At 48.0% G+C, this 22003-nt stretch overlaps 1 protein-coding gene across 2 annotated transcripts in view; it reads left to right on the top strand.

Moving 5' to 3' along the window:
* Nucleotides 1–22003, top strand: part of ric8a (ric8 guanine nucleotide exchange factor A) — a 326541-nt gene that overhangs the window by 107947 nt on the left and 196591 nt on the right. For both annotated transcript variants that reach the window (XM_055074787.2, XM_050185303.3), the window contains exons 7-8: nt 851–960; nt 20794–20966. In XM_055074787.2, the coding sequence (XP_054930762.2) occupies nt 851–960; nt 20794–20966 (283 nt within the window). The remainder of the gene's footprint in view (nt 1–850; nt 961–20793; nt 20967–22003) is intronic.

Below are 22003 nucleotides of genomic sequence, written 5' to 3'. Positions count from 1 at the left end.
AGGCGGTAGGGTGCCGTGCTGTGCGTCTTGGCCACATTATGTTAGGTTAGGTTAACGTTAGCTGACGTTACGTTACGCTAGGTTAGCGTAAAAGCCATTATGGTGGGGTGGTGTGTTCTCACAACGGTTACGTTGTGAGCATTATTGTCTTTCTGTCTCGCATTGTTAGGTTAGATTAACAATAGGTTAAGTTACCATTAGGTTTGGTTAGCGTAAATGCGGAGACTTCCTGGCAGTGCACTTCAAAACTTTCGATTTTAAACCCACCACGCATACGAACTGAGTGACTTTGCTGTTTTCAACAATATGAATTGCCTTTTCCTCATTTAACCTCACACCGTCACTGCACCTTCCCACAACCTCACCCTCATTAATCTTCCTGAAGGCGATTCTGACCTCATGTCACCTCACCATGAGGGTGAGCACAGATGAGGGTGAGAGAGGCCCGAGTTGGGGCTTGGCCTCGTGAGGGTGCCCATGTCTGATCAGTATGCAGGCATCTTGCACTTGTTTCATTTTTGTCACCTGATGGGTACACGTTGCACTCACTGTTTTGTCATAATTGTTGCATTGTACATCTTTACATTAGCTGTCCTGACAATCAGTTCTTTAAAATTTAGTGGTTTTTCATTGTAGCTGCTTCAATGAAAAAACTCGGATGAAAAGTTGCTTCGAAAGTTGCAGCAGGTGTGCAGTGCCTAAGGGAACACACGCAAATGTGCTGTGGAGGTGGAGAATCCTAGGACTCGCATTGATGCAACGTTGTTGTTGTAGCAGCCTGCTCAAGTGCTATGCTCTTCTTTGGCATGGAACAAAGTGTGGTTACTGGCAGCATGAATGGTTGACGCAGGCCTCGGTTACGGACAGAGCTGCATGGCCTGATCTACCTGCGCGAGACGCTCGACCTGGTTCTCAAGTTAAGTGAAGAGCGTACTGCGGCTGCTGCACAGAGCTCACCAGGTGAGTTGCCCAACCATTTTTCACCTTTTATTTGGTGAGCCTTGCCTCCTCTTCTGAGTGGTAAGTGCTGTGCAGTCCATCTGTCGTTCTCGTGCCTACATAAAAGTTGCAGCTTTACCAACCCGCTCACGTGTGGTTGACTGGCTAGTCAACCACACGTTGCCCGCATGTGGCTAGTCAACCATGCTTCTGCCATGGCAGTTGCTGCAGCCACCTGTACCCCAGCTGGTAAGTCAAAAGCCCCCAATAACATATTATTTTCAAGGTTGTAGTGTTATCGGTTATCTCTGTTTTAGCCAGGGAAGGTGCATGTGACAGCAGGCTAGGAGAGCAAGCTGGGAGAGGTTTCTTGTCGGAATAAGTTCGTATACCCAAGAAACAAAAGCGTGGAATGCAACTTGAAAGAGCGTAAGTTTGGACATGTTGGTATTGCATAACTTTTACTTTCTTAGCGCACGAAAAGGGACGAGAGACAGAAGTATGACACGAACACAGCGCTAACTTCGTAGAATAAAAAACAATTGTGGGAAGTTAGCGCTGTGTCCGTGTCGTACTTCTGTCTCTCGTCCCTTTTCGTGCGTTAAAAACATAAAAGTTGTGGAATGCAATCAGAAGGCTTAAGGGGCAGCAACCGCACCCGCTGCCCTTGGTGAATAATCAAGGGAATGGGCTGGAAGACCAGACAGATGCTCTTGGTAAGCATTTTCATTATGTATTTAGCTCCACGCACTATTCAGACATTCCTTAAATACAAAGAAATAGAAGAACGCATCACACTGCAGCAAAAATGCAAAGGAAGTAGTCTATATAACTGTCCATTAAACATTGCCAAGCTTCTGCAAAAGCTCTGCACTGGAAGAAGGCAGGATCATGTATGACATAATCAAGAATCTGCACGCGAACACAAATTACAATGCTCTCACTTTTTAATAACATTTGGGCAGCATGACACCTTCCATGGAAAGAAGGCCATGGAAAGAAGCCGTCATTGTCCCAGTTTTGAAACAGGGTAAAGACCCATCTTTGGTAACAAGCTACCATTCGATAGCGCTTACAAGCTGCCTATGTGCGCTTTCCGAAAAAATGATAAATTGCCGTCTTTTGCATTTCCTAGAATCAAAGAACATGCTTGATCCCTACCAATCCCGACCATCTTGTGTGTATTGAGGCTAACATCCACGATGCATTTGCCCATAAACAATACTTGTCAGTTTTTCTAGATATGGAAAAGGCCTATGACATCTTATGGTGCTATGGCAATATCAGAGACCCATCGGGAATGGGTATTCATGACAACATGCTCAACATGATTGAAAGCTATTTCTCACACCATACTTTCCGTGTTAGAATCAGTAATGCTCCGTGTAGGTCATTTACACAGGAAACGAGAGTACCGCAGGTGGGTGTACTTAGCTGTGCCCTTTTTATTGTTAAAATGAACTCTTTACGTTCATGTATACCACAAACTATGTTTTATTCAGCATATGTCGATGATGTGCACATCGGATTTAAATTGTGTGACATCGCAGTCTGCGATTCACACGTTCAGTTTGGCTGAACAAAGTCTCGATAGGGGCTAATCAGAACGGCTTTAAGCTAAATCCCCCAAAAAGCCCCTGCATTCTTTTTACCATGAAGAGCAGCCCTGTCTAGAGCCCACTATCCAGCTAGATGGTCAACGCTTACCTTTGAACACACAACACAAATTTCTTGGCATCATACTTGACTTTAAACTTACATTCATTTCACATATACAGTATCTCTAAGCCAGTGTTTGAAAACAATGGACATTCATAAAATCCTTGTGCACACAACATAAGGCAGTGACGGGGGCTGCTTAATAAACCTGTACAGGAATCTCATACAGCCCGGTCTGGATTATGGTTCCGCCATGTATCACTCTGTCTCACTAAGTTCATTGGAGATTTTGGATCCCGTTCACCATTAAGGTATTCATTCGCCTGGCCACAGCTACCTTCAGAAACAAATACTATACAGTTCATATGTCGAATCCAATGAGTGCTCACTACACCTGCAAAGAACACATACAAGCTTCATATATTTCCTCAAAATGCATTCTAACCTTGAACATCCCTGTTATAAAACTGGTAACAATTTGACATCTTTTACACTACGGTCGAATCTCATTACAATGGACTTTAGAATCCGACAAAAAAAATGTCCATCTTATCCGAAGTTCATACTGACACGTGTCCTTATCTTTATCGGGCGACCACGTTTCGCCGCCTAACAAATGTTATCGCACAGCGCGGGACGAGCCTGCATGTATCTGAAGTTTCTCGAAAGTTATCGATGCTTCTATCCGGGCTGTCTATTGTCGCCGAACCTTGTGTTATCTGATTTCATCGCATGACGCGAATGGTGTAGAACTTTGTGGAAGGCACGCGGGTCCCAACAATTAGTTTGGAACATTCGACTACTGCTGTATAAAAGCCGACGCGCTTGACCCGCTGATCAGATTTTCGACGATCGCCGACCGTTTGCCGCTATCGTTGTGCTATAAGTGTAGCCTGTTTTTGTGGGCACAGGTTAGCTCAATAAAACTTACTTTTGTCTTTCGCAGTATTGCTACTGTGTTCTTCACTGTCACCACCGCGTGACATCTGGTGGAGGGGCTTGTGCGTTTATGTACCGAACGCCCCCGCAAAGCCGCGATCCAAGCCTGAAGCCTGAGGACAAAACCAACATCGCCCAAGACCAGCGTGCTAGCCGCCGACTGCGAGGACTGCCTCCAGAGCATGGACTTCTACCTGAGACGAGCAGGAAGATTGCCACCAAGACCATCCCAATGGCAGCCCCAGCGTCCTCCATCGTGCTGCAGCAGCCCAGGGAGCCTCCGACGTTCCGCGGTTCAACATTCCAGCACCCGGAAACCTGGCTCGAGACATATGAGAGAGTCGCTGCATTTAACAGCAGGAACAGCGACGACAAACTGCGACATGTCTTCTTCGCATTGGAAGACACTGCCAGGACATGGTTCGAGAACAGAGAAGACACCTTAAGGACCTGGGACCTTTTCCGAAGCGGCTTCCTGCAGACATTCACAAGTGTCGTATGCCGAGAACGAGCCCAAGCACTACTAGAAACCCGAGTGCAGCTGCCTAATGAGACCACTGCGATTTTTACAGAAGAAATGAGCCACCTATTACGCCATGCTGACCCAGAAATGTCCAAGGAAAAGAAAGTTCGGCTACTGATGCGTGGTGTAAAGGAGGAACTTTTCGCCGGTATGGTACGAAGCCCACCGAAGACTGTCGACAAGTTTTTTCGCGAGGCCACTAGCATCGAGAAGACACAGGAAATGCGGAACCGGCAATTTAACTGCCGCACGAATTCGACAAGTTGCGCCGGAGTTCAGTCACTGGCCACTGACGACCTGCGTGAGACTATCCGAGCGGTCGTGCGGGAGGAGCTTCAGAAGCTGTTCCCGTCATGACAGCCTCAAGTGGCTTCGATTGCTGACGTCGTACATAAGTAGCTCCAACAACAACTCGGAGTAGCCCCGGCATCGCTGCAGCCTCAGCCGCAAGCGATGGCATACGCCATTGTAGCCCGCCGTCACGTTCCCCCTCCGTCCCCACGGCAGGGCCCAGTGACGACACAGTTCCATCATCCACCACTACCCCCGCCGCCAGCACGCCAAGCCTTCACCCCACGCGGCATTCCAAGGAAGAATGACGTTTGGCGCGCCCCCGACCACTGTCCGCTTTGCTATCACTGCGGAGAAGCCGGGCACATCTACCGCCGAGTTCAAGCACATCAACAAGGGCACGACGATCGCGTACATCGAGGATATTCAGGAAACCAGTAATGCGTTCGTCCTCTTAGATTCCGCCGCATCTACCCCGACGACCATGGTTCCCGAACCAGACTATGACATTAATCCAAGTCTTTCCATGAATAAACAAGGACAGCTCAAAAGTCTGCTCCAACAATACTGACATGTGTACTTATATTTAACGGGCGACCACGTTTCGCCACCTAACAAATGTTATCGCACAGCGCGGGACGCGTCTGCATGTATCCGAAGTTTCTGGAAAGTTATCGATGCTTCTATCCGCTGTCTGTTGTCGCCGAGCCTTGTGTTATCTAATTTCATCGCGTGACTCGAATGTTGTAGAACTTTGTGGAAGGCATGCGGGTCCCAACGATTAGTCTGGAACATTCAATGACTGCTGTATAAAAGCCGACGCACTTGACCCGCTGATCAGATTTTCGACGATCGCCGACAGTGTTCGCCGCTATCTTTGTGCTATAAGTGTAGCCTGTTTTTGTGGGCACAGGTTCGCCCAAGAAAAGTTAGTTTTGTCTTTCACAGTATTTGCTACTGTGTTCTTCAACGTCACCACCACGCGACATCTGGTGGAGGTGCTTTTCGTTCATGTACAGGACGCCCCCGACAAGCCTTGATCCAAGCCCGGACTGCAAAGAGAACATCAACGTAGTCCCGGAGCGTCGAGCAAGCCGCTGTCTTCAACAGCTGCCCCCGGAGCACGGACTTCTACCTGAGAAGACCAAGAAGATTGTGGACAAGGAAACCCCAATGGCAGCCCCAGCGTCCCCCATCGTGCTGTAGCAGCCCAGGGAACCTCCGACGTTCCGCGGATCAACATTCGAGGACGCGGAAACCTGGCTCGAGACGTATGAGAGGGTCGCTACATTTAACGGTTGGGACAGCGACGACAAGCTGCGGCATGTCTATTTTGTACTGGAAGACGCCGCCAGGACCTGGTTCGAGAATCGAGAAGCCACCTTAACGACGTGGGACCTGTTCCGAAGCGGCTTCTTGCAAACGTTTACAAGCGTCGTGCGAAAACAGCGAGCCCAAGCACTACTAGAAACCAGAGTGCAGCTGCCAAACGAGACGATCGCGGTCTTCACAGAGGAGATGGCCCGTCTTTATCGGCACGCCGACCCGGAAATGTCAGAGGAGAAAAAAGTCCGCTTCCTTATGTGGGGCGTCAAGCAAAAACTTTTCGCAGGACTTACTCGTAACCCGCCGAAGAACATAGCTGAGTTTTCTGCAGAGGCATCGACGATCGAGAAAACTCTGGAGATGCGCACCCGGCAATATAACCGCCAAGGGCTCACGCCGCAGTATGCCATCCAAGGACTGGATTCCGGCGACCTTCAGGAGACCATCAGGGCCATTGTGCGCGAAGAACTGCGCAAGGTCCTGCCTTCGTCGCAGCCCCAAGTGGCTTCGATCGCAGACATTGTGAAAGAAGAGGTGCACCAATCGCTTGGAGTTCCCGAGTTGCAACTACAATTACTGCAGCCCCAGCCAGAAGCGATGACATACGCCGCCGTCGCACGCCGTCAAGGTCCCCCTCCGCGACCACGCCAGGGCCCTGCAACGACGCAATTCCGTCGTCCGCTGCCGCCACCACGCCCACCCGTCGCCCAGCGCACCTACGCGAGGAAGACGGACATTTGGCGATCTCCCGACCAGCGCCCGCTCTGCTATCACTGCGGAGAAGCCGGCCATGTGTATCGCCGATGCCCATACCGGGAGATGGGACTGCGAGGTTTCGCCGTCAACGCTCCGCGCCCGCAGCAAGGTGAACGCTCTCGCGATGTCGCCGACTACCTCGCCGCTACTCAGTGGAGCTCTCGACGACCGTCGCGTTTGCCATCACCAGGCCGCTACCTCTCGCCGCAGCGCCGACCATACACTGGCCCAGCCCGGGGCCGGTCAGCGAGCCCATATCCGGAAAACTAAAAGCAGCAACCGATGGAGGTGCGGTTGCTGTTCGTCGAACTGACGAAGATCCTCCGCCGCCGACAAAGACGACAAAGAAACCATCTCGACGACCTAATGACGACACGCCGCCGTCCCGACGAAGTCAGGAAGCCAAAACTACACCGACGAAAGACGGCTTGACGACGTGACGTTCCAGCTTCAGTTCAACACGACGCAGCCGTGATCCGACGCCAAGACCCAACTGCAACGCCAGACAAAGAACCACCGACCTCGATGTACTTCTCGACGGCCACTCAGTCACTGCCTTAGGGGCCACAAGGGCCAATTACTCCGTAATGAGTGGACACATCGCCGCCCAGTTGAGGAAGGTTAAGACTGCATGGGAGGGCCCCCAAATTCGGACCACTGGAGGACACCTCATTACGCCGACTGGAATCTGCACGGCAAGAATAACCGTTCATGACCGGACTTACCCTGCCACCTTCGTTATCCTCCAACAGTGTTCACGAGACGTCATTCTCGGCATGGACTTCCTGAACCATCACGGCACAATCATAGACCTGAAGTCAAAATCGATAACGCTGTCGGAAGATCAAGCGATACAGCCGGAGAGCTTTCGCAGTCACCACGTCTTGAGTGTTCTTGAAGATCAAGTGAGCATCCCGCCTCGCTCGAGCATTATTTCGGTCGGCACCGAAACACCCGCTGACGTAGAAGGCGTCATCGAAGGCGACCAAAGTCTACTGCTAGACCGTGAAATTTGCGTCACAAGAGGGATCGCTCGACTGCATGGAGGGAAAACTGAAGTGTTGCTGACAAACTTCAGCCAAGAGTTCAAGCACGTCAACAAGGGCACGACGATCGCATACATCGAGGAAATTTTGGAAACCAGTAACGCGTTTGTCCTCTCGGATTCCGCCGCATCTACCCCGAAGACCATGGTTCCCGAACCAGACTACGACATTAATCCAAGTCTCCCCGTGATTAAGCAACAGCAGCTAAGAAGTCTGCTCCGACGATACAAAGGCTGCTTTTCGACGTCATCGAGGATTCGACAAACACCAGTCGTCAAGCATTGCATCATCACTGAGGAGTGCGCTCGACCACTCCGCCAGAGCCCTTACCGAGTTTCGCCGCGAGAACGTAAAGCTATAAGAGAACAAGTCGACGAAATGCTGCGCGACGACATCATCCAGCCGCCAAAAAGCCCGTGGGCATCCCCTGTTGTCCTGGTAAAGAAAAAGGACGGAACTCCACTATCGTCGTCTGAACAAGATCACGAAGAAGGACGTATACCCCCTCCCACGAATAGACGACGCATTGGATCGGCTCTGCAACGCTAAATACTTCTCGTCAATGGACCTCAAGTCAGGCTATTGGCAAATAGAAGTCAACGAAAGAGATCGCGAAAAAACGGCCTTCATCACCCCAGACGGCCTCTACGAGTTCAAGGTCACGCCATTCGGACTATGCTCACTGCCTGCAACGTTCCAGCGCATCATGGACATGGTGTTAGCAGGATTGAAGTGGCAGACCTGTCTTGTTTACTTGGATGACGTCATTTTCACCGTAAATTTCGACGGTCACCTTAGGCGGCTTTCGACAGTACTAGAGGCCATCAAGTCATCAGGGCTCACTCTGAAGCCGGAAAAGTGTCGCTTCACTTATGATGAGCTTCTGTTTCTGGGCCACGTCATCAGCAAATCTGGAGTCTGCCCCGACCCAGCTGTCAGCTGGGTCGGGGCGTTGACAGCTGACAGCTGTCAATGCAAAGTTCCTGCAGTCCTTCGACAAGAAGGCAGTGCTTAGATTCCTTGGCATGTGTGCCTACTACAGGCGTTTTGTCAAGGACTATTCATGCATCGCTGAGCTGCTGACACAGCCAACTAAATGTGACGTCGAGTTCCAAGTGGGAAACGCCACAGGCCGACGCATTTCAAGAACTCAAACGACGCATGCAGTCGCCGCCCGTACTTGCGCACTTCGACGAGCTCGCTGATACCGAAATCCACACTGATGCCAGTAGCCTAGGCCTCAGTGCCGTCCTAGTCGAAAAAAAAGATGGACATGAACACGTGATAGCTTACGCTAGCCGGTCGTTGTCAAAAGCTGAAGGCAATTATTCTAGAACCGAAAAGGAATGCCTCGCCATCGTTTGGGTTACAGCGAAATTTCGCCCTTACCTTGTGGAGGTGTGCGACTCTCACGCGTCCCCTGATATCTTGTTTTCCCGCATAGCTCCTGCAGTGCGGCTTCGCCACGTGGCCTGGCGCCCGCGGCGGTCGGAGTGGTACAAGCGCAGTGCGACAGATGGCGCGAGTGTCGCGCTGCTGCGGGGTTACTTGGGTGCGGGAAAGACAAGGCGCTCCCTCTTTGGTTCGGGACAGCAAGCAGTGCGGACGTGCCGTGCCGCGTGTGCGCCGATCCATGCTTCTGCGAGACAGTCTCGTGTGGCCGCCTTCGAACGTGCCACCGTTCACGTGTCCGTGCCCGCGAACGACCAGGCGTTGGGATCCAGCATGGGGCGAACATATTCGCTCGCTATCCAGTCGCGGTGAGTCGGACTCCTAAATTTGTTGCGCGCCCATCGGCATGTTTTGTGGATAGCAACTCGGCTAGCAGGCATTGATCTATGAAAGGTGCAATAAATGCCCTTGTGATTGTTTGCACTGCTGTGTTCTCGTTCCTTTGTCCCAAGAGCACGGGAGAACCCCACAACCTATATGGTAGGCCATTCAAAGTTGTCAGCGACCATCACATCTTGTGTTGGCTAGCGAATTTAAAGGATCCTTCAGGACGGCTGGTGCAATGGCGCCTCAGACTACAAGAATACAACATCACTGTAACCTAGAAGTCCGGACGAAAACACTCAAATGCCGATTGCCTATCACGCGCCCCCATTGACCCGCCGCCGCAAGATGACGAGGATGACGACGCCTTCCTTGGAATAATAAGCGCGGAAGACTTCGCTGAACAGCAACGAGTGGACCCGGAGCTAAAAGGCCTCGTCGATTATTTGGAAGGGCACACCGACGTTGTCTTTAGGGCATTTAGGCGAGGATTGTCATTGTTCTCGCTTCAAAACAACCTACTCGTGAAGAAAAACTTCTCACCAGTACGCGCCAACTACCTTCTTGTTGTCCCGTCAGGACTTCGTCCAGAAGTATTGCATGCCCTACATGACGATCCTACCGCTGGACACCTCAGATTTTCCCGGACACTACAGAGGATACAAGAAAAGTATTATTGGCTGCGCCTGACCGCCGACGTCGCCCGTTATGTCAGAATATGCCGAGACTGTCGGTGACTCAAGACACTGCCGACAAGGCCAGCCGGATTACTACAGCCAATCGAGCCTCCTTGCCGACCATTCCAGCAGATCGGGATGGACTTGTTGGGACCCTTTCTGGCGTCAACAACCAGAAATAAGTGGATCGTCGTGGCGACGGACTACCTCACCCGCTTCGCTGAAACTAAAGCACTGCCGAAAGGTAGCGCCGCTGAAGTGGCGAAATTCTTTGTTGTAAACATCCTGCTGCGACATGGCGCCCCAGAAGTCCTCATCACCAACAGAGGAACGGTCTTTACAGCGGAGCTCACCCAAGCCATTCTGCAATACAGTCAGACAAGGCACAGGAGGACAACGGCCTACCACCCGCAGACGAATGGTCTCATGGAGCGCCTGAACAAGACCCTCGCCGACATGCTAGCAATGTACGTCGACGTCGAACACAAGACCTGGGATGCCGTCCTGCCGTACATAACATTCGCTTACAACACGGTGGTGCAAGAAACAACACAGATCACGCCGTTCAAGCTGGTCTACGGCAGGAACCCGACGACGACGCTCGACACCATGCTGCCGCACGTCACTGACGAGGAGAATCTTTACGTCGCTACTTATCTCCAGCGCGCCGAGGAAGCCCGACAGCTCGCCTGCCTGCGGATCAAGAACCAGCAGAGGACCGACAGCCAACACTACAACCTCCAACGACGCTTCGTCGTGTACCAGCCAGGCGACCGTGTTTGGGTATGGACCCCAATACGCCGACAAGGACTCAGTACGAAACTACTGCTCACTGAGTATTTCGGACCCTACAAGGTCATCCGACATATTGGCGCACTGGACTATGAGGTCGTGCCAGACGGCATTTCGCATTCAGAGCAGGGCCGCACACGATCTGAAGTGGTCCACGTAGTGCGCCTTAAACCCTTTTATGGACGCTGACGAACTTTCTTATTTTGTTGTTTTCTTTGCTACGACTGCCTTTTTTTTATTACTTTCGTTTGTTTGCAGCATCGGGTCGATGCTTTTTAAGAGGGGGGTATTGACACGTGTACTTATCTTTATTGCGTGGCCACGTTTCGCCGTCTAACTAATGTTATCGCACAGCGCGGGACGAGCCTGCATGTATCCGAAGTTTCTGGAAAGTTATCGATGCTTCTATCTGGGCTGTCTGTTGTCGCCGAACCTTGTGTTATCTGATTTCATCGCGTGACGCGAATGTTGTAGAACTTTGTGGAAGGCACGCGGATCCCAACAATTAGTCTGGAACATTCGACAACTGCTGTATAAAAGCCGACGCGCTTACCCGCTTATCAGATTTTCGACAATCGCTGACCGTGTTCGCCACTATCGATGTGCTATAAGTGTCGCCTGTTTTTGGGGGCACAGGTTCACCCAATAAAACTTAGTTTTGTCTTTCACAGTATCGCTGCTGTGTTCTTCAACGTCACCACCATGTGATACTAATATCCGAGACGCCTCACTTGTGACACTTTCGTCACCATGTGTAACAACTTTATTGCAAACAGTGAGTGACGACCATCGAAAGTAAAAAAAAAGTCCCAGTTTCGCCCGAAAGGCGAAGCATCAATTGTGATAGCAAATTAAGCAAGATAAGTGCAGTTGCCGCTGTGAGCGAATTGACCTTCATGTTGTCTATCACTTCATCATCATCAGTCTGGTTGCGCCCACTGCAGGGAAAAGGCCTCTCCCATACTTCCCCAACTATCCCGGTCATGTACTAATTGTGGCCATGTTGTCCCTGCAAACTTCTTAATCTCATCCGCCCGCCTAACTTTCTGCCGCCCCCTGCTACGCTTCCCTTCCCTTGGAATCCAGTCCGTAACCCTTAATGACCATTCGTTATCTTCCCTCCTCATTACATGTCCTGCCCATGCCCATTTCTTTTTCTTGATTTCAGCTATGACGTCATTAACTCGCGTTTGTTCGCTCACCCAATCTGCTCTCTTCTTACTCCTTAACGTTACAACCATAACTCTTCTTTCCATAGCTCGTTGCATCGTCCTCAATTTAAGTAGAGCCCTTTTCATAAGCCTGCAGGTTTCTCCCCCGTACGTGAGTACTGGTAAGACACAGCTGTTATACACTTTTCTCTTGACGGATAATGGCAACCTGCTGCTCATGATCTGAGAATGCCTGCCAAATGTACCCCAACCCATCCTTATTCTTCTGATTATTTCAGTCTCATGATCCGGATCTGCGGTCACTACCTGTCCTAAGTAAATGTGTTCCCTTACCACTTTCAATGCCTCCCTACCTATCGTAAACTGCTGTTCTCTTCTGAGACTGTTAAACATTACTTTAGTTTTCTGCAGATTAATTTTTAGACCCACCCTTCTGCTTTGCCTCTCCAAGTCAGTGAGCATGCATTGCAATTGGTCACCTGAGTTACTAAGCAAGGCAATATCATCAGCGAATTGCAAGTTACTAAGGTTATCGCACAAGTACAAATGTTATCGCACAGCGCAGCACGCGCCTGAATGTATTGGAAGTTTCTGGAATGTTATCAATCGTTCCATCTGCTGTCTGTGACCGAACGTTGTGCACTCTGATTGCATCTGTGCGCGACGCGAATGGTGTAGAACTTTGTGGAAGACACGTGGATCCCAGCGATTACTCTGAAACATTCAACGACTGATGTTTAAAAGCCGACGCGTTTGACCTGCTGATCAGATTTTCAACTATCACCGACTGTGTTCGCCGCTGTCGCCGTTCTTGTGTAGCCTATTTTTGAGGGCACAAGTTCGGCCAGTAAAATGCTAGTTTCTTCATTCCCAGGATTGCTGCTTTCCTCACTGTCACTACTACGTGACCATATGCAGGTTCTCACGGTCAAAACTGAATTATCCTAATGTTTCTTTTCTTCGTAAATGTCACATTGTATGTAAAAGAACTTATGAAAGAGGCAAAGGCGACGTGCAAGGGGCTGTAGATCAGATTTTGCTCTTAAGGATGATACGCTTACGTCATATGAGTAGGATGAATAGATGTATCTGACGATGCGGTTTTGACAGGACTCGAGCGCATTAATGAGATAGACTTGATATCCAATCCAGATGGGTGATGCGTATTCAACTTTCGGTCTGATAAGGGATTTGAAAGCTAGGAGTTTTATGTTCTGTGGGGCGTCACGCAAGTGTCGTCTCATGAAGCCAAAAGTTTGGTTAGCCAATGAAAGTATGTTGGAAATAAGCATACCCCAACTCAGATCACGAGAAAGTGTGACGCCCAAGTACTTAAATGATTCTACTGATTCTAAGGGAACGTTTACTATTGTATAAGTGGACAGGAAAGGGTTACGGCGGTGGGTAAAAGATATACGTTTACATTTGTTGGGATTAAGAGTCATCAGCCAATCTTCACTCCAAGACTGCACATAGTTAAGATTTTGTTGTAAGGTGTTTTTGTCAGTAGCTTAGAAACTTGATGGTAAATCACGCAGTCATTGGCGAAAATTCGTGTCTTATAGATACGTGTTGGGGTAAATCATTAATATAAATTAAAAAGAGAAGAGGACCGATAACTGATCGCTGAGGGACACCAGAAGTTACAGGGAGAAGAGTGTATGATTTGTCATCTACAGAAACAAATTGGTAGCAATCAGTAAGGAATGCCTTGAGCCATTTGAGTACGTCACTGTGTAAGTTCAAAGAAGAAAGCTTTAGTAGTAAGTGGCGGTGAGAAACTTTGTCAAAGGCCTTGTCATAGTCCAGAAAAATGGCGTGAGTTTGTTGGTTAGAGTTAAGGTTTACATGTAAGTCGTGCAGAAACAGAGCTAGTTGCGTTTCGGTCAAGAAACCCTTACGGAACCCATGCTGTGCCGAATGAAAAAATTGATTCACGTCCAAATGATTCATGATCAGGGAGTAGATGACGTGTTCCATGATTTTGCACGAAAGGCTAGTTAGAGAGATGGGTCGATAATTTAGCGGTGTGTTCTTATTACCAGACTTGTAGATGGGAACGACCTTACCCACCTTCCAGTCGTGAGGCATGGAACCTGTAGAAAGTGACTGCGAGAATATAAGACACAAAAATGATGAAAAAATATATTTTTTATTTTTAGCAGTTTAGAGTTTATACCATCTATACCTGCTGAAGATGAAAGTTTAAGGTTTTCAATTAGATGCAAAACACCATCAGGATAAAACACCACGCTCGGCATGCTAGAAGCTATGTTGCAGGGGACATTAGACAATGGAACATTATTATCAGAAGATACTGACGAAAATGCGTTGTTAAATATGAGTGCGAACTCAGTTTCAGGCATGATTTCACCCATATCATCAATAAGAGTTACAGTGCATGGGTTACTTGGGTTGATAACTGTCCAAAATTTCTTAGGGCTGTCTGTTAACATTTTAGGTAAGTCATTATTGAAAAGAGACCATTTGGCATTGCGGACAGCACGTAAGGATTCTCTCTCAGCAGCGTAATATTTATCCCATGAAGTTGGGCTTGGTTTCTGATTGGCACTAAGAAAAAGTCTTTTTTTCTTATTTTCCAACCTCTTTAAATTGTTATTGAACCAGGGGTTCTGATGATTCGCACGGAATGTTAATTTTGGAATATACTTGTTTGCTAGTTCATTCATTTTATTCTTAAACAGTTCCCAGTTGCCTTGAACAGATCGTTAATTGCATGAGGTTTTAAAGACTGCAAAAAAAGTGCACAATTCTTCATTTATAGCTTCGAAATTTGCTTTTTCATACAGGTTGAGTTTTGCTGGAAAGAACACGCGGTGCTGCGGCAAAGTTAAATGTGGCATGAATTACACTGTGGTCGCTGATAGGACGAAGGTAGGTAACCGATGATAATGTCTCTGGATGGTCAGTAAGTGTAAGGTCAAAAATGTTTGTGCAGTCGCATGTTACGCGTGTCGGCTCTGAGATGTGCTGTGTTAAGTTAAAATTCAAACAGATGTCGACGAAGTCCTTCGCCTCTGTGTTGTTTATTGTTGAAGTTAGGTTATTCCAATCAATAATGGGGAAGTTGAAATCACCGAACAGAAGTATATGAGCATTAAGATGGCTTGCTGTAATCTGGCATAAAGTACTGTTAAGTTCTGGTGAGAAGTTTCGATTACTGGTAGGTGGCCTGTAGCACACACCTAGAAGGACGTATCGAGGGGAAGAGCGAATAAGAAGCCATAGTATTTCTAAGTTGGAAAAAATAATAATTGGTGTACAGGATAATTCACGACTACGAGCAATAAGAACGCCACCCCCGCATGCCCCTTGACGGTCGCAGCGATAAACATCGAAGTTTGGCAAGTCTTGGACTACTTCATTGTCCCTAATTTCACTTGGGCCACGTTTACGTTAGAACAAGCAAGTTGCTGTTAGATGACGTCACGAGATTTTATATTGCATCACGTTTGGGAATGAAACTGCGGGCGTTAGTGTAAACAACAGATAAGGAAAGGTTTTTGATAGGGGCGGAAGGGTAGTTATTAACTGCACGTATCTTGTGCAATGATTGCTACTGAATATTTCTAACCGATTTCATCAAATCGTCATATTCATAGCGCTGGGAACCCATAGCGAGCGTTTTGAACTGCATGGAAAAAGGCATAGATTGACTTTTAGCATAGGCGTTAAGATGTTTGCGGGCGTTCCGAACTGCAGGTGAAAAATCTTCGCTCACGCTATAATTTGTGCCTTTCAGTTTGCGGCCGTTAGACAGGACTGATTCCTTCATTTTATATGAAGCAAATTTGATAATGATGGGACGGTGCCAGTTAGGTGAATAGCATCCATGGCGATGAGCACGTTCGATATATTTGAACTCAAGGTTTATCTTCATGACATCCTTGATTTCATCAATGATCAGCTGTTCTGATTGTGCAAAGGTTTCTTTTGGGTTAGTATCAGGAAGGCCATAGAAAATTAGATTATTCCTTTGGGACCGGTTGTCTGCATCGTCTAGGTGGTTTTCGAGGCCGGATACCACGCTGGCAGTTGGAGCAACGACATATTTGACAGCTTCTAATTCATTTTGAAGTGGTATCATGGCCTCGTGATGATGTTCCAGTTCGATCATCCTTTTGTTCAAGTCCATTAGAATCTTATTAGTGTTTAAAATCTGACTTTTTAAGCCTTGAACTTCACTGATTAGTGTATTCTGACTGGCTGAAATCTTCTGCAATTCTTTCAACACAACGTTCGTGTCGGGTCCCAGGTTATTTTCAACGTTGCCAGAGAGTATTAGTAAGTGGCGAATCCCTCCCACACATTCACCAATAAGAGCAAGGCAGCAATGGGGGCTCGCAAGCTGCACCAGACAATAGTCGCTACACCTCTTAGCAAAAAGGCTGTGCCTTGTACCAACCTGCATGGCGAAAACCAGTGGGTTAGACGACAGTGTCATGGCACAGCCACCGAGCCCACAGAGTGGCCAGAGCGGTAGGCTGTCTTTTATAGTCGACGAGCTGGAGAGCGTCGATGTCGATGCAGGAGCCCACGATGAATCGAGCATTCATTGCTGTGCTGGCAGTGCATAGGTACCCGGAAAGGCGCAGTCATTTGCGACGCCCCGCTGATCTGAAAACTCGTGGCAAAAGGGCGCATGCTCCGAGGGAGTCCTAGAACAAGCAGCTGCCAGTGCGGGCAGTAGCACGTGCGAAAGGGCAGCGGCGACCATCTGCATGGCGAAAACCAGTGGGTTAGACGACAGTGTCGTGGTGCAGCTACCGAGCCCACCAGGTGGCTATGGCATCGGCGCTGTTCTCGTCCAACACCAGAATGGTACCGAGTGTGTGATAGCTTACGCCAGCCTCCTGCTCTTGGCTGCTGAGAGAAATTACTCCATCACCGAGTGGGAGTGCTTGGCTTTAGTTTAGGCTGGCGATAAGTTCCGGCCATATTTGTACGGCCGCACATTTTCGGTCGTCACAGGCCACCACGCACTCTGCTGGCTGTCTTCCCTCCAGGACCCGACTGGACGGCTTGGTCGCTGGACTTTGCGGCTCCAGGAATTTTCATTTAGCGTCCATTACAAGACTGGATGCCTCCACAAGGATGCTGACTGCCTCTTGCATCACCCTGTGCATCCTCCCGATCCTATTGCGCATGATCCAGTGACCTGCGTGATGGCTTTGAGTGATATGACCGACGTGTGCTGAACAACAACACATCGCATCCTTACAGTCCATCATCTCTGGAGTGCACTCTGGCAGCACTGACGGCACGTGCCGCATGTTCGTGCTGCATGACAGCATCCTCTACCGCCACAATATCAACCCTGATGGCCCTGAGTTGCAGCTTGTCCTTCCTCGTCGTCTGCGACCCGTCGTTCTCGAACACCTTTACGATGCATTGGCAGCGGGACACCTTGGAGTATTGCGTACATACGACCGTGTACGACGCCAGTTCTTCTGGCGGGGTCTCTGCCGCTCTGTGCGTCGTTATGTCGCAAGGTTGTGGACAACAAATGTGGTTTTCTTGAAGGGTGAAATGAAGGTCTAAAAATTGCAGCTTGTTAAATGTAGGGAGCTCATGGGTAAACTTGAGCCCTTGTCCAAGCACGTTAAAGATGTCTCAAACATCCTGAGAGCATGTCTCAAACATGCTCTCAAACATGCTCTCAGGAATGGAACATGCCCTCAGGAACGGAGGAAGCCTAAAAGCTGTGAAGAAGAAACTAGGAATCGGCAAGAATCAGATGTATGCGTTAAGAGACAAAGCCGGCAATATCATTACTACTATGAATGAGATAGTTGAAGTGGCTGAGGAGTTCTATAAAGATCTATACAGTACCAGTGGCACCCACTACGATAATGGAAGAGAGAATAGTCTAGAGGAATTCGAAATCCCACAAGTAACGTCAGAAGAAGTAAAGAAAGCCTTGGAAGATATGTGAAGGGGGAAGGCAGCTGGGGAGGATCAGATAACAGCATATTTGTTGAAGGATGGTGGACAGATTGTCCTAGAAAAACTGGCCACCCTGTATACGTAATGCCTCATGACCTCGTGCACACCGGAATCTTGGAAGAACACTAACACAATCCTAATCCATAAGAAAGGGGACTACAAAGACGAAAAATCACAGACTGATCAGCTTGCTGTCCGTTGCCTACAAACTATTTACTAAGGTAATCGCAAATAGAATCAGGAACACCTTACACTTCTGTCAGGCAAAGGACAAGGCAGGATTCCATAAAGGCTACTCAACAACAGACCATATTCACACTATCAATCAGGGGATAGAAAAATGTACGGAATATAACCAACCTTTATCTATAGCTTTCATTGATTACGAGAAAGCGTTTGATTCAGTCGAAACCTCAGCAGTCATGTAGGCATTACGGAATCAGGGTGTAGACGAGCCGTATGTAAAAATACTGAAAGATTCTATAGCGGCTCCACAGCCACCGTATAGTCCTCCACAAAGAAAGCAACAAAATACAAATAAAGACAGGTGTTAGGCAGGAAGATGCGATCTCTCCAATGCTATTCACAGCGTGTTTACAGGAGGTATTTAGAGACCTGAATTAGGAAGAATTGGGAATAAGAGTTAATGGAGAATACTTTAGTAACATGCGATTCACGGATGATATTGCCTTGGTTAGTAACTCAGGGGACCAATTACAATGCATGCTGACTGACCTGGAGAGGCAAAGCAGAAGGGTGGGTCTAAAAATTAATCTGCAGAAAACTAAGGTAATGTTTAGCAGTCTCGGAAGAGAACAGCAGTTTACGATAGGTAGCGAGGCACTGGAAGTGGTAAGGGAATACATCTACTTAGGACAGGTAGTGACTGCGGATCCGGATCATGAGACTGAAATAATCAGAAGAATCAGAATGGGCTGGGGTGCATTTGGCAGGCATTCTCAGATCATGAACAGCAGGTTACGATTATCCCTCAAGAGAAAAGTGTATAACAGCTGTGTCTTACCAGTACTCACGTACGGGGCAGAAACCTGGGGACTTACGAAAAGGGTTCTACTTAAACTGAGGACGACGCAACGGGCTATGGAAAGATAAATAATGTGTGTAACATTAAGGGATAAGAAAAGAGCAGATTGGGTGAGGGAACAAATGTGAGTTAATGACATCGTATTTGAAATCAAGAAAAATAAATGGGCATGGGCAGGACATGTGATGAGGAGGGAAGATAACCGATGTTCACTAAGGGTTACGGACTGGATTCAAAGGGAAGGGAAGCATAGCAGGGGGCGGCAGAAAGTAAGGTGGGCAGATGAGATTAAGAAGTTTGCACGGACAACATGGCCACAATTAGTACATGACTGGGGTAGTTGAAGAAGTATGGGAGAGGCCTTTGCCCTGCAGTGGCGGAACCAGGCTGATGTCGATGATGATGATGATGATGATGATGATGAGTCCTCTGGGTACTGTGCAGGTCAGTATAAAGTTCTTCCGCTGCTTTTATTATACCTTCGAGATTTCTGATGATATTACCCTGCTTATCTTTCAGCGCATACATCCTGGTTTGTCCTATTCCAAGTTTCCTTCTCACTGATTTCAGGCTGCATCCATTTTTTACGGCTGCTTCAGTCTTTCTGACGTTATAATTTCTAATATCACCTATTTTCGCTTTGTTGATCAGTTTTGTCAGTTCCGTGAATTCTCTTATCTCCTCAGTTGGACACTTTCATTCTTTTTCGTTTATTAGGTTCTTTGTTACTAGAGCTTGCCTACTGGTTGCCTTGGTGCCTTGCCTCCCACAGGAATAAGAATTGTGTTTGTTGGCCGTCAGTCTCCTTATCGGAGAAAGAAATATTGTTTTTGTCACGTTAGCTGCCTGTGTCATTCGAACTTGCTGGGTTTATTTGTTTGTCTCTTCCCTCTCCATTCCTTTTGTGTGGTGATATATCTATCTGCTCTCGTGAATAAACACTCAATTGTTAGTTAGCACTGTGTCCTGTCTGTTTCTTTCGTCGTCCATGTGTTTCTGCGCTACTTTGTAAATAATGCCCTACCAACTAACCCACCAGTCTCTCATTTTGGCCTTAGATGGTTTTGTAGCTATTGCCATGCTTGTGGGTGTGTCCCCTTTGATAAAACGAAGATGGTAGGAAGCAGCAAGTGTGAACTCACCCATTTAATAATTGAGAGTGAGCAGATTGACTATCATGGTGGTTGCTGTATCAGCAAGACTTCCTTAGCATTGTCCAACAAAGAATTGAGTTTTTTGTGCATGTGTAACTAAATTTCATTCCTTCCTGTTTGTATGCTTTATCTTGTCATCTTGCTCTCTGGTGGCAATGGGGTTCACGGGGTTGACGGAGTGGATTCGGAGGCACTTTTGCTCGGCTCTGTTAAGGGATTAAAGTTCATTGTTGTGAGTAGCGCCAGTGTGTATCATTTTTCGTGCTTGCCTTTAATAAGTGCTCAACTACTGCCTTGCTTTAAGTGCAATTTTTTAGGACATCAGCTGGAATAAGTGAACTGGGAAACTACAGCACGATTGTTCATTTGTGAGACTGCACAGGACAAAAGTTATCTGTGGGAAAAAAAAGGTGTTGATTTTAAAGGGCAAATGTGTAGGTGTGATTATTATACAACTAAATACAGCATGTGTGCAGCCACCAAATCATTGTTGTTGTTTTTGCCACCTTCTACAGTTACATAGCAGTGTACAATGTATATGCATGTTGTTCATGGCCAAGTGCACGAGCAAAGTGTGCACACAAATCACTGTAAGAACTAAATATTATAGGTACAGTCCTTGGTTGGGTTCACAATATATTTCCCAAGTAGAAGCACCAGCAGGCTGCGCAGAGAGAGATAGATCGCTGTGCACTGAAGCTTCAGCATTAATAGACTCCCCCTGGATGCAGGACCCAAGCGGTGTATGCGCCTCAGTCGTCGTGGGCGTCACGGTGGCGATCCTGTTGGGGGCCCGACAGTAGTGACCCCTGTGCTGAGCACCGAGGAGGCTTTGCTGGCAGCTGAAGTGCTCAAGGTGCTCTACAATCTGACCTGCAGCCTTGACAAGTTCCACGTGGAGGAGGCAAGTGTTACATTTATTCTCTCCAAGGATGCTCCTCAAGGGCAGTATGAGAGAGCAGACCCCACAAAACATTGCATTCATTTTAATCACACCTCAAACCCATGTCAGGGATTGTCCCAACAAGAAACCACCATTTAAGGGCCTTGAAACAACAAAATACGCCTTCCAAGGAGTGTATTTCCCCCCAAATTTTTGTGAAACGATACTCAATGTGAACCGAGTAAATTTGCTCATTCATCCTCCTCATCACTGCTAGCAGACTAGTACGGTATTTGTTTAAACCTAAGCTGATAGTTTTTATTGCGAGAGCAATTCTATGGACACTCCAAGTGAATTTTTGCCATCACCACCGTTGTAGTCATTGTGAGGTTCCATAGATATTGTGACACGCTGACGAAGAAGATGTTGTCAGCTTGGTCGGAAGAAGACGACGCTCTGGACTTCGCACGCTGTCTACCATCTTGTCAGCCACTACGATTATTGTAAATATCCTGTAAATATACGTATGACTGTTTTTAACCCCGTAACATTTTTGGTGGAGGTTGCGGGATCATTATCAAGACGGATTTACGCAGCGGGCATTCCTTGGCTGCATCTACAATGCCAGCACAAGGCAAGGATGCTTCAGGCCCATCGGCACCCACGCCCACCGTCATTCTAGCACAACCCCATGACCCAGGAACCTTTTCTGGCACCGACGACACTGATGTTGAAGACTGGCTTCAACTATATGAGTGGGTGAGTTTTAGCAACCACTGGGATCAGACCATCATGCTCGCTAATTTGATATTTTACCTCGCGGGCACGGCACGTGTCTGGTTTCAGACCCACGAGGAGGAACTTACCAGTTGGGATATTTGTAAACAGAAGCTGAAAGAGTTGTTTGGCAAGCCTGTTGGACGTCAGCGCGCCGCCCAAAAAGACCTCGCTTCGCGTGTCCAGACGTGCGCTGAATCCTATCTCAGATACATCCAGGACGTGCTCGCTCTGTGCTGCAAAGTGGATCCGAAGATGTCCGAACCTGATAAGGTTACACA

The sequence above is a fragment of the Dermacentor andersoni genome, chromosome 4 (genome assembly GCF_023375885.2).
Source record: "Dermacentor andersoni chromosome 4, qqDerAnde1_hic_scaffold, whole genome shotgun sequence".
In the NCBI taxonomy this organism is placed as follows: Eukaryota; Metazoa; Arthropoda; class Arachnida; order Ixodida; family Ixodidae; genus Dermacentor; species Dermacentor andersoni.
Note: the sequence above shows the minus strand (reverse complement) of the source record. Positions and strands in the feature narration are given on the sequence as shown.